Here is a 15,615-nt window from a genome sequence, read left to right as displayed (position 1 = left end):
GGGGCCTCTCCCTCCGCCCGGGAGGGCCCTTTCCCCTGCAGCAGCCCCCTGCTCCCGCCGTGGGGGACACCATCCAGGTCGGCTCTGGCCGAGCGGTGCCGGCACGGCCCAGGACCACAGCACACCCGGAGGGGTCCCGCCATCCCACCCGCCGGGCCAGGTGGGAGCGGGGTCCCCCCATGCCCCTCGGGCTGGCCCCCCGCCCGCGCTGGCCCTGCTGGCCCTGCTGCTCCCCTCCTTTCCCCCCAGCAGCCAAGCGCTGCCCCCAGGAACACGATTTTTATTTTTTTTGAGACGAGCAGTGCTGTTTGGAGCCTTTAATGGTGTCGGCGGCACAGCCCCCCGCGGCGGGAGGCCGCGCGGTTCCCCTAGCTGCCCCGGTACGTGGTGTAGGAGTAGGGGCTGATCAGCAGCGGGACGTGCAGCTTCTGGGCTGGGTCAGCGATGGTGAAGACAACCTGGGAGAGAGTGCGGAGGCAGGGGCTGGGAGCTGGGTCCCGAGGGATGCTCGGAGAAGAGCCGGCAGCTCCCGCGAGCCTGGCCACGGCACTCGCCGCGTGGCTGGCGCCAGTGACCCGCGGCTCCCTGCGCTGCGTACCTCCACGAAGGGGTAGAAGCTGGTGTGCCCCAGGCTCTCCCAGTATGCCGCCGTCTCGAAGCGCAGCTTGTAGGTGCCGGCCTTGGCCTCTCCCGGAGCCAGGAACGGCGGGCAGCGCCCGTCCTTGTCCGTCCACCTGGAAGGGGAAGGAGCCAGCCCTGCCGTGGTGGCTGTGCCGCCGGCAGCGCCCGGGGCGAAGCCGTGCTGGTGGGGGCCAGGCGGCAGCGTCCCCTGCCCCTTTCACCGCCGCTGGCGTTCTTACCTCTGCCCCAGCTCCATCCATTGCGGCTCGCGCTCCTGCAGCCGGGCCAGGCGCACGGCGAGGCGGGCGGCCGGCAGCCCCGTGGCCGTGTTCAGCACGTGGGTGGTCAGGGAGCCGCTCGCCGTCTCCGACATGCCTTCCGCCTGGGGCAGAGGGGCAAGCGGGGCTGGGACGCGTCCCGGCAGCGCCCTCCGCTTCCCCGCTCTGCCGGGCCGAGCCCCCCAGTGCCCCCAGCCCCGCTGCGGAGGGGCCCTGGACCAGACTGCCTGTGTGCCCCTTCCCTGCAGCCCCCCAGGCTGGCAGCCGCGCAGCCACGGCTCTCCCAGCACAGCCCCCCCGTCTCCAGTGCTGCCGGGACACGGGCGCCCACGTCCTTCCCGTGCCATGGGGCACTGGGGGCCCTGCCTGCAGTGGAGCTCTGCCTTTCTCCGGCAGTGCCGCGGGCGCTGCTGCCAGCCGCGGCGTGGGCACCTGCCAGGACAGAGGGCTGCATGCCTGGGCTGTGCCGAATCCCCGCTCAGCTGCCCGTCCCGAGGGGCCGTGGCACGGCGGCGATGGCCAGCCTGGGCCCGGGGAGGAAGCAGCCCCGTCCCTGTCGCTTTCCCTGCCCACAGCGTCACGTGCAGCGGACGTTTGCTCCGCAAACACGCCAGAGCTGCCTGCGGTGGGCAGCCAGCGCCGGGGCAAGGACAGTGCTGGCGGGGGTGGCCGGGCCCCTTCCCCTCCGGGCCCCCACAGGTCATGCTCAGTGGGGCGGGAGCATGAGCTGGGGGGCTGCATCCCGCTGCTCCGTGCTTGCTGCCTCCCTGGAGCGGGACCAGCTCCTGCTGCCATCCCGGCTCCAGCTCCCAGCCTCGGCCGCCGGCTGAAGCGGGGACACGGAGAGGCCCATCGGTGCCCGGCTGCTTACCTGGCTCTCCTCCGTCCCGCTCGGCCAGAGCCCTGCGGCTGGTGCCACCGCGCAGAACGCCATCCCCTACCCCGGCCACCCGTCCCGGCACCGTGGCCTCACCCCGCGGAGCTGGGGAGGCTGGATGCCGCTATCCCGGCAAGGGGTTGTGGCAGGACCGGGCGCTCCTCCCCGGCTGGGCCGAGCCGGCGCCGGTGGCTTCCCCTGGGAGACGCGCCCGGGAGCCTCGCCGGCACCCACACTCCGGCAGCACCGCGGCCTCGGGGCTGGTGGACCAGAGCCCGGCGAGATGTCGTGGCGCCGGGCCAGGAGGAACCGCGGCGGAGCTGCCATCCCGGCCTCGCCTCCCTCTGTGGAAAGCACCGGGAGCGCGTGGCTTCGCCGCAGCCAAACCCTGCCCGTCCGCCCGCCGCAGGGGCGCGGGGGTGGGCTCGGCGCCTCACCTGCACTTTGATGTGAGCGGTGGCGGTGGCCCGCAGCCCGTAGCCTTCCATGTCGGCCGCCTGGATCTCCAGGGTGTATTTGGGGACAACCTGCAGCGAGGGGCTGTGTCAGCCCCGAAGTGGGGAGAGAGACGGGCCGGGGGGTGCAGCCTGTCACCCACCTGTGCCGCCAGCCCTGCTGAGGCCACCGAGATGACCCCGGTGCTGCTGTCGATGGCAAACATGCGGGGCTGGGGCTGTGCCTGTGCCGGCGTCTGGCGCAGGATGGAGTAGACTATGGCCCCGTTGCTGGTTAACACTGCGTCGTCAGCGTCCGTGGCCAGCGCCCGCAGCACGAAAGTGCCTGGGAGAGGGTGGTCATGGGCGCCATCGCCCCTGTCCCCCCAGCACCGCTGCCTGCTCGGCGGCACTGGATTCACCCGGCTCAGCCCCCTCCAGCACGGTGCCGTGGAAAACGGCCTCGGCGAAGACGGGCCGGTTGTCGTTCTGGTCCGTCACGGTGATGATGATCTCCACGGGGTCCTCCACCGACTGCCCGTTGGCCGACACGGCGTGGGAGAAGAGCTGCGAGGGGCGCCGTCAGCCCGCGTGCGGCCCCGGCCCCCGGCCCCGCCCCGCCCGACCCCCACTCACCACGTATTTATCGATCTCCTCCCGGTCCAGCGGCTTCGTCACCTCCAGCCACCCCGTCTCGCGCTCGATGGTGAAGACGCCCACGGGGGGGGTGTCGGCGCCCTGCCCCGTGATGCTGTAGAAAACCTTGGTCTCCTTGTCCTTGTTGGATTTGATCTGGCGGCGAGGCCCGGGGGGGTCAGAGGGGTCCCGGCGCTCCGGGAGCCCCCCGCCCTGCGCTCCCCGTCCCCCCGCGTACCTGCACCAGCTTCTTGGGGAAGGGTCCCCGCTCATTTTCGGGGCAGTTGATGGGGGGGATGACCCAGTCCCTCTTGTGCCGCCGGAGGCCGTGGCCGGGCTCGGGGAAGGTCAGCACGCTGGGTGCCGCATCCTGCGGGCCGGAGAGCGGGGCTGGGGGAGGGCAGAGCTCTGCCTGGGGGGCTGCGGGGCGGCAGGAGGAGGAGGAAGAGGGCCAAGGTGCAGGTCGACATGGGTCCTGCTGCGCTGGCCGCTGCGCTGGCTGGGACCCATCACCACTCTGGCCGTGGCCTTGGCCCAGTCCAGCCAGGAAGGCTAAACACCAGCCCACAGGCGCTGGCACGGGCGGGGGGGGCCCAGCTGCCACCAGCACCGGAGGGTGCCCGGGGGGGACATGGGGTGCTCCAGGCTGGGGGGGAACACAGGGAGCCCAGGAGCCCCCCGGGGTCTGTCCCACAGGGTCTGCAGGACGCCCCACCCCAGGGTCCTGCTTTGCTCCCCGTGCACCCAAAGTTTGAGGGGGGGCTCCAGCCCTGCCCCCTGCACCCCGCCCCAGCAGCCCGATGCACCGTGGGGTGCCCAGCATCCCGTGGGACCCTCGGAGCCCCCGCACCCGCTGCGGTGAGACCCCCGGGCCATGCCTGCCCCCCCCCTCAACCCAGGGTGCTGGGGAGGGGGCATCGCTGCGACTGCTGCCTGACAGGACCTCCCGGGGGGGGTGAGCACCCCGACCCCTCCCCCAGCAGGGCAGGCCCGGGGTGCCGGTCCCCGGACGTGGAGGGGGGGTCCCGCGGGTGCCCAGGAGCCGCAGCCCGGCCCCGGGCAGGGGCACAGGGGGCACCGGGAGGGGCTCGGCCCTGGCATCGGAGCAGGATGGAGAAACCGCGGGGGGGGGGAGGCGCGGGGGGGACCGGGGGACCAGTGGGGTACCGGGAGGTACCAGGGGGGACTGGGGAGGGAGAGAGGAGGGGACCGGGGGAACTGGGAGGAGACTGTCGGGGTAGCGTGGTACCGGGGGGGGGTACCGATGGCGTACTGAGAGGTACCGGGGTACTGGGGGGGACTGGCGGGGTACCAAGGGGGTACCGATAAGGTTCCGGGGAGGACTGGGATACTGGGGGGGGATCGGGGGGGTACCGCGGGGCCAGGGTACCGGAATACTGGGGAACTGGGGGGGGGACCGAACGGGGATCGGAGGGGGATCAGCGGGGTACCGGCGGGTACCAGAGTACCGGGGAGGTACCAGGGGGTACCGAGGGGGTACGGGGGGGTACCGGGGGTCCGGGGGTACCGGGCCGTTCCCGGGGCGGGGCGGGGCGGGGCGGTACCTGCGCGGCGGCCGCTTCACCTGAAGCCGCGCGTTGCGGCGGGCGGGGCGCGGCGACCGGATCGGCGGCGGCGGGGCCATGCGGGAGCCGCGCGCCGGGCTCTGCCCGCTGCTTTTCGGCCTCAGCCTCCTCCTCCTCCTCCTCCTCCCCGCGCCGTTCGTACCGGCCGCCGCCCCCCCGGCGCGGCCGTGCGTCCCCCCGGGGCTGCGCCGCGGGCCGCTCCCGGCACCAGGTAACCGGTTACCGGCTTGTGGGGCTGGCCGGGCTCCCCGGGCCGTGGGGCTGGGGCGGGATGTGGGGCCCGGCTGTGTGTGTGTGTCTCCCCCACCCTGGGCTCGGTGCTTTTTGGGGGGAGCCGGCGCTGCCCGGGGTGTGGGGCTGGGCCATGGGACGAGACCTTCCCTGGCTGTGGGGCTGGGCTGTGGGGCTGGCTGGGCTCCTGTGTTATAGGGTTGTGCCCCCCCATAGCAGTGGGGCTGGGCTGTGGGGTTGATGGTGCCCCCCATAGCAGTGGGGCTGGGCCGTGGGGCTGATGGTGCCCCCCATAGCAGTGGGGCTGGGCCGTGGGGCTGGGCCGTGGGGCTGGCGGTGCCCAGCCTGCCCGTCTGGCCCCGCCGGGGCTGGTGATGCCTGTGGCCCAGCCGTGGGGCAGCCGCCAGGAGCCTTAGGTCAGGGTGGGTGCCTGGCGCCCGGCTGGCGGTGGGGCTGGGTGCACTGGGCCCCCCTTCCCCGGCTGTGGGTGCCGTGGGCACTGTGGGGCCCAGCCAGCCTGGCCCACGGCCAGCCAGGGGCTCGCTGCCCCCAGCTCTTGGCCCGCTCTCGCCCGAGTCCGTTGGCCCCGTTGGCTCAGCAGCGTCCCCGGGGAGCGGGGCTGCTCGGGAAGCGCGGCCGGAGCCCAGCGTTTGCCTAATGGCCGCGGACTGACGGTAAGTGCTCTCGCCATGCCAGGAGAGGCCCTGACCTCAGCCCCCCTCGGACACCGCGGCCCGATTCCTTTGGCCGAGCCCGCTGGCCGGCTCCCGCTGGGCTGGACAGCAGAGCTGGGCTCTGCCAGGAGCCCCTCGGCCGCGGGCAGGGGCTGGGGTCCGGTCACGTCGCTGCGAAAAACTCCTCCGTGGGCGGCACGTGGCCTTGGGCGCCGGCAGTGCGGCTCCGCCGCAGCGCCCCGTGGGCGCGGTGCCACGTGGGCTCTGGACAGAGGGACCCCGAGGGCACGGCGGGGTCTGGACCCCCTGAGCAGGGCTGTGGACTCGGTGAGGGTGAGGGGCTAGGGGCTCGTGTGGCTGGGGGCTCCCCAGGCTCCTCATGCCCTGGCCCCCTCTCTGGCGTGGCTGCCACCCTTCCAGCCCCACCGATGTCCCTTATCGATGTCCCTTATCGATGTCCCTTATCGATGTCCCTTATCGATGTCCCTTATCGAAGCCATCGCGGCCGGGAGGGGCCCGGGGCGCTGCCCTCCAGCCACCGCTGCTGCGCCCGCCGTGGGGTGAGGGGCCCCGCCGCCACCCCGGGGCTCGCTCCCCGCCCTGCTGTGGGGCAGCCGTGGGGCACGGCTCTCCTTGGCCCGCTCCGCAGCCCCCCAGCCCCGTCTCCGTCCCCTCATGGCCGCTCCGCCCCGGCGGCCTTTCGCCGTCGCTGGTTGAGCTCCGCTAATCCCCTAATCCCGCCGCCCGGCCCGGGGTGCGGGGGCCTGGGCCGCATCCAGCGTGGGGGGTGGGGGGGTGCAGCGTGGTCCTGGGTGTGGGGGGGCCGTGCTGTGCCCCATGTCCTGGCCGTGGGGGGCTGGGAGCCCCGGGGCTGGGTGACACAGCGGGTGGGAGGCTGGGGCAGGGCTCTGCCTGCCCAGGAATTTCCCATCATCTGCAAAACAAAGCCGAAACCTCCGCCGAAACCTCCGCCCCCCCCCCCGCGCCCGACCTCCCTGGGAGGCTGGGGGGGACGCGGGGTCCTGGGGCCGCTGGCGCGGGGGGCTCGGGGACAGACACCCCCCCCCCCCGACGGCCGCCCTGACCCCCCCGCCCTCTCGAAGCGAGCGCCGCGGGCTGCGCGGGGCCGTACGGGACCGAGGACCCCGACGTCGGGGCGCCGGAGGACGGGGACCCCCTGCAGCTGCCGGGGGTGGGCGAGGTGCTCGCCGCCCCCCCCCGGGATGCCGCCAGCCGGCCGGACCCGGCGCCCGTGCGGAGCAGGCGCTCCCCCCAGGTAACGCTGCTCCCCGCCCCGTCCCCCAGCCCCCCCCGGTCGGCTGCGCCCTCACCCCCCTCTCTCCATCCCGCAGGACCCCCCCGGGGCTCGCGCCGCTCCCAGGAGGAGGAAGAGGGACTGGGTGATCCCCCCCATCAAGGTTCCCGAAAATGAGAGGGGCCCTTTCCCCAAAAAGCTGGTTCAGGTATGGAGGGGGGTGGGGGGAGCGGTCTGGGCGGGGGGCTGGGGGTGCGGATGTGGGTGCTGGGGAGGGGGCTGTCCCCCCGCCTCGCGCTGGGCGTGGCTGCGCACGTCGAGGGTGGGAGCACCCCCTCCTGCCCCCCGGCATCGGGACAGGGTGCGGTGCCGCTGGGGCGGGGGCGCTGAGCCCCCCACCGATCCCCCGTCTCCTCCCCACCGATCCCCCGTCTCCTCCCAGATCAAATCCAACCGGGACAGAGACACCAAGATCTTCTACAGCATCACGGGGCAGGGGGCGGACGCCCCCCCCGAGGGGGTCTTCACCATCGAGAAGGAGTCGGGCTGGATGAAGGTGACGCAGCCGCTGGACCGGGAGCACATCGACAAGTACCACGTAGGTCCCCGCCGCGCCGCGCCGTGCCGCGCCGCGCTGTGCCGCCGGCTCACCCCTCCGCCCCGCAGCTCTTCTCCCACGCCGTGTCCGAGAACGGCAAACCGGTGGAGGAGCCGATGGAGATCATAGTGACGGTGACGGACCAGAACGACAACAAGCCCCGCTTCACACGGGAGATCTTCAGGGGCTCCGTGCCAGAGGGAGCTTTGCCGGGTAGGAGCCAGCACCGCGGGGAAGCTCTGCCGCAGGGAGGGCCCTGGGAGTGTCCCCCGCGCTCATCACAACGCCCCGTCCCCAGGCACCTCCGTGATGCAGGTGACGGCCACGGACGCGGACGACGCGGTGGAGACCTACAACGGCGTCATCGCCTACTCCATCCTCAGCCAGGAGCCGCGGGAGCCCCATCCCCACATGTTCACCGTCAACAGGGCCACCGGCACCCTCGGCGTCATCGCCAGCGGCCTTGACCGGGAGGTGGGCTCCGCAGCGCCGCGGGGCGGGCAGCCCCGGCCACGGGCGGGGGGCTGACAGGGCGTCTGTCTGTCTGTGCCGCAGCGCGTGCGGGAGTACACGCTGACCGTGCAGGCGGCCGACCTGGACGGCGAGGGGCTGACCACCACGGCGCTGGCGGTGATCGAGATTGCCGACATCAATGACAACGCCCCTGAGTTTGACCCCAAAACGGTAACGTGGGTCCCCTCTCCCCGCGGGCCGGTGCCTGCCGGGCTGCGGTGCTGACGGTGCCCCCACCCGCAGTACGAGGCAGCCGTGCCGGAGAACGAGGCCGGGCGGGAGGTGGCCCGGCTGGCGGCCACCGACCTGGACGAGCCGAGCACGCCGGCGTGGCGAGCGGTCTACTCCATCCTGCGCGGCAACGAGGGAGGCGCCTTCGCCATCGCAACCGACCCCGCCAGCAACGAGGGCATCCTCCGCACCGCCAAGGTGCGTGTCCCTCCGCCGCGTCCCCCCCGCCACCGCTGCCCGCGGCAGGGTGCTGCCCGTCCCCTCCCTCCCCCCAGGGGCTGGACTACGAGGCCAAGAAGCAGTTCGTGCTCCACGTGGCTGTGGCCAACGAGGCCCCCTTCGCCGTCAAGCTGCCGACGGCCACCGCCACCGTGACGGTCAACGTGGAGGACGTCAACGAGGCGCCCATCTTCGAGCCGCCAGTGCAGCGTGCCCAAGTGCCAGAGGACGTGCCGCCGGGGCAGACCCTCGCCTCCTGCGTGGCCCGGGACCCCGACAAGGCTCAGGGGCAGAGGATCAAGTGAGCGGGGTTGAGGTTGGGGTCTAGGGGGGGTCCCCGCCGACCCCTGCGGCGCCACCAGCTCCCCTCTGCCCCCCAGGTACCTGGTGGGGCACGACCCGGCGGGCTGGCTGGCCGTGCACCCCGAGAACGGCCTCGTGACGGCGCGGGACCACCTGGACCGCGAGTCCCCCTTCGCCAAGAACAGCACCTATGCCGCCGTGCTGCTGGCCGTGGACGACGGTGAGGGTGGTGAAAGGGGCCCTTGTTCCCGTTGTCCCGCGTGAGGGACACGTGCTGCCGTCCCCCCGAACCGCATCCCGGCTCTGGTCCTCACCCCTGCTCGGGGCATCTCCATCCCCGTGAGGGTCTTGGTTTTGGGGAGCCCCCGTCCAGCGTCGCTCCTGCCCGCAGGCTCGCCCCCCGCCACGGGCACAGGCACCCTGCTCCTCACCCTGCTCGACGTCAACGACCATGGCCCTGAGGCCGAGCCCCGGGACGTCACCGTCTGCAACCGCAGCCCCCAGCCCCAGGTCCTCGCCATCATCGACGGGGACCTGCCCCCCAACACCGGCCCCTTCCGCGCCGAGCTCGCCCACGGCGCCGGGGACAGCTGGGCCGTGGAGGTCGGCGACAAAGGTAACACTGCGGGGCCGCTTGGCGCGTTACCGACGCGCGTCGCCATCGCCGCTCGCCCACGGTTGCTGGTTTTGCGCAGATGACACCGTCACCCTGCGGCTGGTGGCACCGCTGGAGCCGGACATCTACAGCGTCCACCTGCGGCTCCTGGACCAGCCGGGCAGAGCCCAGCTCAGCGTCATCACCGTGCGGGTCTGCGACTGCGAGGGGCCGGCGCAGAGCTGTCCCCAGCGCTCGCAGCCCGCCACCGGCCTGCCCTTCGTCCTCGCCGCCCTGGGTGCCCTCCTGGCCTTGCTGCGTGAGTGGGGCGGGGGGTCCCGCTGCTGTGGGGCTGTGCCCCGACATGGGATGCGGGGGACGGGATGGGACGGGACACGTCCCCACTGAGGCTGCTGCTCCCCCCCAAGTCATCGTGCTGCTGCTGCTGCTCTTCGTGAGGAGGAGGAAGGTGACGAAGGAGCCGCTGCTGCTGCCCGAGGACGACACGCGGGACAACATCTTTTACTACGGGGAGGAGGGCGGCGGGGAGGAGGACCAGGTGGGTGTCCGGGGGGGCTGGGGGGGCCGGGGGTGGCCTGCCCCTGCCCCCCTCCATCACGTGCGTATGTCCCCCCCAGGACTACGACCTGCGGCAGCTGCACCGCGGCCTGGATGCCCGCCCAGAGGTGCTGCTCCGCAACGACGTGGCCCCCACCCTCCTGCCGGCCCCCCAGTACCGGCCCCGGCCCGCCAACCCCGACGACATCGGCACCTTCATCGACGAGGTGAGCCCCGGCTGAACCCGCTTTGCCCCCCACCCCATCGAGGCACCCCCCGACCCAGGGGGGCCGCGCGCTGACCCCTCTGCCCCCCACCCCCAGAACCTGAAGGCGGCCGACACGGACCCCACGGCCCCCCCGTACGACTCCCTGCTGGTGTTCGACTACGAGGGCAGCGGCTCGGAGGCCGCCTCGCTCAGCTCGCTCAACTCCTCGGCCTCCGACCGCGACCAGGACTACGACTACCTCAACGAGTGGGGCAGCCGCTTCAAGAAGCTGGCAGACCTCTACGGCGGCGGGGAGGAGGACGACTAGGACCCCCCCATCGCGGCACCCCCCGCCCTGCCCTGCGCCTTAGCACTGCCCGTGCCTTGGGGCTGCCCCCCGGCCTGGGTGGTGGCCCCCCCCTCGCCTTCCTCGCCTGTATTTTTCTTGGTTATTGTTATTTTTTCTTTTTTTTTTTTTTTTAATGTATGAAATAAAGGTAGTGTGACGCTACGGACGAGGCGTAAGTTTTAATAAAAGATGTGCGTTTGGGGGTTTTTTGTTTGGTTTTTTGTTTTTGTTTTCCCTCACAGGTGCTGGGGGGCCGTGCCCGTGGCCCCCATGGTGTCCTGGTCCCCGTGGGAGGCAGGGCAGGGGCAGGGCGCTGAAGCCCCCCACGCTGTACCCCACGGTAGCAGCACCGGGCGTTGGCGTCGCCAAATCCCCCCCAGCCGTGCGATTCCCCCCGCGCCGCAGCCCTGCCGTCCGTGGAGCTGGGGACCATCGCCCCACGCGTGGGCACAGCCAGCCCCGGTGCGCCCCCCCCGACCCCGGTGGGACCCCAGCCCCACGGCTCCGGGCAAGAAATCCGTGGATCGACGGGGCCGAGGGCTCAGCCCCTCACCGCAGCGCCGGGAGCCGTGGGGTGGCACCGGGGGTCCGCGGGGGCTTCTCGCTGCCGTGGGGTCACCCCCAGCTCTGCTGGGTGTAAGGGGGGCGGGCGTGGGCCCCTCCTTCCCGCGTGGGACCCTCGGGTGCGACATCTGCGGAGCCGGGACCTGCGTGGGCCGTCGGGTGGGAGCGCCCCGGGCCGCCCCCCGCACCCAGGGACGGGGACCCCGCGCCCCGGGGGGAGCAGGGCCGGGGATACCGGGGGGGGGCGGTGCCGCCTCCCGTCGGGGCGGGGCGGGACAGGGCGGGGCCGTTCGCGGCGGGGGGGCCGGCACCTGCGGGGCGGGACCGCGAGCGGGAGCGGGACCGGACCCACCTGCGCCTCCGCGGCGAGAGCGTCCGGATCCCTGCAGCAGCGGCAGCCATGGGGCGGCGGGGGGGCCCGGCTCCGCTCTGCCTCCTCCTCCTCTTCCTCCTGCTCCAGGTAAGCGACGGGACCGGGGGGGGCCAGCCCGGGACCCTGGGACCCTGCCCAGGACCCTAGGACCCATTCGAGACCCTGTCTGGGACCCTTCCCAGGGCTGTGGGACCCTGCCCGGGACCCCAGGACCCTGCCCGTGAGCATGGGACCGTGCCTAGGACCCTGCCCAGGGCTGTGGGACCTCACCTGGGACCCTTCCTGGGACCCTGGGACCCTGCCTGGGACCCCAGGACCCACTCTGGGATCCACCCCGTGACTGTGGGACCCTGCCCAGGGCTTTGAGACGCAGCCCAGGACCCACCCGGGACCCCATCTGGGACCCCAGGACCCACCTGGGACCCTGGCCGGGATAGCGAGGCGCAGGCCGGGACCCTGCCCGGGTCTCACCCCTCTCTCTGGACAGGCTGGGCAGCGGCTGTGCGAGCGGGCAGCGTCCTGCCAACCCAGCTTCGCCGCAGAGACCTTCGCCCTCAGCGTGCCGCGGGACAGCGTGGCAGCGGGACGGGCGCTGGGACGAGGTAAGGCGGGGAGCCGGAGCTGGCAACGGGGGGACGACGCCGTGGCTCTGTGCCCGCGTGGTGCCTGGCTTTGTGGGTGGCGGCGGGGACAGGGCGGTGGGGACGGTGCCGTGGCGGTGGGGACGGTGCCGTGGCGGTGGGGATGGTGCCGTGGCGGTGGGGACGGGCTCAGTGCGCACCACTGCAGGCGGCGTTGGCGTCGGAGCCGTGGCTGCGTGTCCGCGGGGTCGTGCCGAGGGGCCAGGGCAGCGTGGGCGCCGGTGCTCCCGTGGCGGCGGGATGGCGTCGTGGTGCGGGGGCAGCGGGTGCCTCTCCCCGGGGTGCGCCGGCGCGGGCGGCGCTGACTCAGGCGGCGCGGACCTGTTTGGGCTGGCAGGCCGGGGCGTGGGGCCGCGCAGGTGCCTGTCCTGCCCCACTCATTGCCCATCCTGCCCCACATCTCGCCTGCTCGCAGGGTCCCGGTACCCGGGGTTTGTGGGGGCGACCCCGCCTTTCGCAGCCGTGGAGCTGCGGCCTCCCCGGGCGGCTCTCGGCGCGGGGACTGCGGTGCCTCACTGCACCAGCGCTGAGCCCGGCCTGCGTGGCTCTGTGGCCGCAGGTTGACGGCGACGCCGGCACCGCGGTTTGCCAGGGACGGCTGGCGCGGGCCAAGGGGCGCAGAGCTCCGAGCGCTGTGCTGGGGCTCCCAAACCCCCTGGGCCACGGGTATCGAGCTGGGAGCCAAACCCTGCCCCACACCTCAGGAATCGCCCGTTTGTTTGCTTTCTGGTTGATTGTTAACGAAGCCGCCCCGCGGCGGCAGCCAGTGTCCAGGAGGGCTGTGCCCGATACCAGGGTGACGGGCAGCCACGTGGCCTCGACGTCTCCCCGCAGCGCTGGGCTGGAAATCCCCTGTCCCAGTGCCGCCACTTCCAGTTTCGGGTCCCGGACGCAGGCGAGGCGTGGGAGGAGGGAAAGGGTCGGCCGTCAGCGTCTGCCCGCATGGGCCGCGTGCCAACGCGGCCGTGCCTGCCTGTGCGCGGTGACGAGGGCAGTGGGGGCTCAGCGATGCTGCCCCCCGCGCCACGCAGCACGTCAAAGCCCATCGCCGGGCCGTGGCGAGGGCGGACTGACGAGCCGGCCTGTAATTAGCCTGATGAGTTGAGCGCAGTGTTTTCCCTCCAACGGGTCCGGACAGGCCCCGTGCGGCGCCTGGGCTGCAGCGGCGAACACCTGCGCGGGGGTTGCGGCGTCGCGGGGGCTGCGGCGTCGCGGGGGCTGCGACGGGGCCCTGCGGCTCTGCGGGGCGGCTGAGGGGGGGTCTCTGGGCTGGGCACGGCCCCACGGGACGTGGTGGGGGCTGGGACGCTCCCCCGTCAGCCCTGGGTGGGGGCACCCCGAGAGTCTGAAGTCACGGCGAAACTCGGGTGACGTCAGCGGGCGCGTCCGGCGGGACGTGCCACTCGCAGCGCCTGTGCCCCGGCTGCCCGCAGGCTGGCGTGAGCCCGCTCCGGCCACCTGCTCCCGCCACGCTTGTGCCACCCGCGCGCGGCTGGCACTGCCAGGGTGACACCCGGCTCTGTCCCTCGGGTCCCCATCCCGCTGCGGGGGTGTCATCTCCCAGCGCCGGCGGCAGCCTGGGAACGTGGCGGGTCTGGCTGTGGTGGGGGATCCCCCCAAACGACCCCCCAGCTCTCCTCGCTCCTGCCCCACTGCTCCTGGAGAGGAGAGGGGCCCCTGGCTCGGTGCCCCGGGGAGGGGAGGGCTGGGACGGCTGGGGCCCGGCTTCCCTTCACCCGAGGAGCCGGAAAAACAGGTTGTGCGTGGCTGGGTGGAAGGGGGGGAGCGGGTGCTGAGCTCTGAGCACTCATTTCACCTGGCACGGGGCTGAGCACTGAGCACTCATTGCACCCGGCGCAGGGCCGGGGGCTGAGCACTGCTCACTCGCTGTACCCATCCGGCACGGTGCTGGGTGCCAGGCGCTGCGCCCGCAGGAGCCGGGGTGCCTCTCCCCGCCGCGGTAGTGCCCAGCCTGCCCCAGCATGCTCCTGCCCGGCCGGCCCCACCGGCTCCTCCGCCCCACAGCCTTCGCTGGGGGTCTCGCCGCGGGGCTGGCATCAGGCCGGGTCCTCCCTGGCTGCCTGCGCTGGGTCGGGGGCACCGCGGCGGGCACGGGGGGCACCCGCTGTCAGTGGTGGCTCCCCATCCGCCTCCGTCCCCCCGCCCCCTCCGAATTCCCGGGCTGATGTAACCCTGCGGGGTGGCGGCAGCGGCCTCGTGCCGGCGTTCGGGCGTGCCGTGCTGCCCCCCGCCCCAGGCACGACGCGTTGAAGCCCCAGTACCCGCTCTGCGCGGCGCTGGTCACGCCGGGGCCGGTGGTGGCCGCGGCTCCTGCCCGGGTGCCGCTGGCTCAAACGACCCAGCTCCCAGACAAAGGGTGTTTGTTCGGAGCTCCCGGCAGCGTGGGCCCCGCTCATGTGATGCCTGCTGACCGCCGTGCCGCTCGCAGCCTCCCCCCGGCCCGGCCGCGGCCCCCGCGTGCCCGTCCCGGCTCGTACCGCGCCCCAGCAGCGGGCCAGGCTGGCGACGCCAGGATGCCCTGCCCCGGGCTGCGGTGGGTGCCTGCTGTCCCCGGGGACCCCCGCAGCAGAGGTGTCGGAGGCGCCGAAGGGCGCCTGGGCGCGCCGGCTGCTGCACCGCGGCCGGCACCGTGGCAGGGATGTGCCCCATGCAGGGATGTCCCGTGCGCGGGGACGCGCTGCACAGGTCCCGCACCGAAACCCACGCCCAGGACAGGATCCCGGCAGGGCGCGTGGCACCGTGCGTGGTCCCCGCTGCGCCTGCTGCGGTCCCCCCGGTCTCTGAGCCGTGCCCGCGCCGCGCTGCCCCGTGCCCTCCTGCCCTGCCGGCTCCCCCCGGGTAGCACCGGGAGCCCCCTGCCCACCCGCTCTCCCTGTCCCCAGTGAGGTTTTCGGACTGCGGTGAGCAGCGGCGTGCCGTGTACCTCTCGGACGACACGCGCTTCAAGGTGAGCAGGGATGGCGTCGTCTCGGCGACGCGGCCCCTGCAGCTGCAGCGGCAGGAGATCGCGTTCTCCGTCCACACCTGGGACGCCGCGGGCAAGAAGCATTCGGCCAGGGTGACGCTGCGCGGGCAGCAGCACCATCACCAGCTGCAGCAGGTGAGGCACAGCCCCTCTCCCCGGGGCAGAGCGTGCCGAGGGTTCGGCAAGGCACCGGCACCGAGCCCGGCTGCTGTCCCGGCAGGATGCGGCGCCCAGCGTGCTGACCTTCCCCGAGCCCGGCCACGGCCTCCGGCGGCACAAGAGGGACTGGGTCATCCCCCCCATCAACTGCCCCGAAAATGAGCGGGGACCCTTCCCCAAGAAGCTGGTGCAGGTACGTGGGGGGACGGGGAGCGCAGGGCGGGGGGCTCCCGGAGCGCCGGGACCCCTCTGACCCCCCCGGGCCTCGCCGCCAGATCAAATCCAACAAGGACAAGGAGACCAAGGTTTTCTACAGCATCACGGGGCAGGGCGCCGACACCCCCCCCGTGGGCGTCTTCACCATCGAGCGCGAGACGGGGTGGCTGGAGGTGACGAAGCCGCTGGACCGGGAGGAGATCGATAAATACGTGGTGAGTGGGGGTCGGGCGGGGCGGGGCCGGGGGCCGGGGCCGCGCGCGGGCTGACAGCGCCCCTCGCAGCTCTTCTCCCACGCCGTGTCGGCCAACGGGCAGTCGGTGGAGGACCCCATGGAGATCATCATCACCGTGACGGACCAGAACGACAACCGGCCCGTCTTCACCAAGCAAGTCTTCGTCGGCTACATCGAGGAGAACGCCAAGCCGGGTGCGTGGGGGACCGGCGAGCCGGGGACCCCGTGGTGGGACCATGCCGACCCCAAGCCAGCGCCGCGCCAAGGTCTCTGGG

General features: G+C 73.2%; 3 protein-coding genes across 3 annotated transcripts in view; 2 read left to right on the top strand and 1 right to left on the bottom strand.

Moving 5' to 3' along the window:
* Positions 1–302: 302 nt before the first annotated feature.
* On the bottom strand, positions 303–4,491 carry LOC147599044 (uncharacterized). Its single transcript, XM_086758445.1, has 10 exons — positions 4,237–4,491; positions 4,014–4,136; positions 3,085–3,492; positions 2,847–3,002; positions 2,633–2,777; positions 2,375–2,556; positions 2,214–2,303; positions 861–1,003; positions 599–734; positions 303–458 (listed from the first exon to the last, which is right to left on the bottom strand). The coding sequence occupies exons 1-10, from the start codon at positions 4,489–4,491 to the stop codon at positions 369–371; spliced, it is 1,728 nt and encodes a 575-aa protein (XP_086614571.1). The 3' UTR covers positions 303–368.
* Positions 4,490–10,368, top strand: LOC147599043 (B-cadherin-like). The gene is made up of 15 exons (XM_086758135.1): positions 4,490–4,643; positions 6,441–6,613; positions 6,690–6,800; positions 7,035–7,190; positions 7,259–7,403; positions 7,489–7,664; positions 7,746–7,874; positions 7,947–8,132; positions 8,210–8,454; positions 8,534–8,676; positions 8,848–9,072; positions 9,152–9,370; positions 9,480–9,610; positions 9,690–9,836; positions 9,933–10,368. The coding sequence occupies exons 1-15, from the start codon at positions 4,490–4,492 to the stop codon at positions 10,143–10,145; spliced, it is 2,553 nt and encodes an 850-aa protein (XP_086614261.1). The 3' UTR covers positions 10,146–10,368.
* Positions 10,369–11,079: 711 nt separating this feature from the next.
* The window catches only part of CDH1 (cadherin 1), an 8,427-nt gene continuing 3,891 nt past the window's right edge, over positions 11,080–15,615 (top strand). Inside the window, exons 1-6 of the mRNA XM_086758375.1 lie at positions 11,080–11,190; positions 11,591–11,705; positions 14,648–14,865; positions 14,951–15,082; positions 15,165–15,320; positions 15,390–15,534. Coding sequence (XP_086614501.1) covers positions 11,131–11,190; positions 11,591–11,705; positions 14,648–14,865; positions 14,951–15,082; positions 15,165–15,320; positions 15,390–15,534 — 826 coding nt within the window. The 5' untranslated portion in view covers positions 11,080–11,130. The remainder of the gene's footprint in view (positions 11,191–11,590; positions 11,706–14,647; positions 14,866–14,950; positions 15,083–15,164; positions 15,321–15,389; positions 15,535–15,615) is intronic.

The sequence above is a fragment of the Chlamydotis macqueenii genome, chromosome 13, assembly GCF_036417535.1.
Source record: "Chlamydotis macqueenii isolate bChlMac1 chromosome 13, bChlMac1.mat, whole genome shotgun sequence".
Classification (NCBI taxonomy): domain Eukaryota; kingdom Metazoa; phylum Chordata; class Aves; order Otidiformes; family Otididae; genus Chlamydotis; species Chlamydotis macqueenii.
Note: the sequence above shows the minus strand (reverse complement) of the source record. Positions and strands in the feature narration are given on the sequence as shown.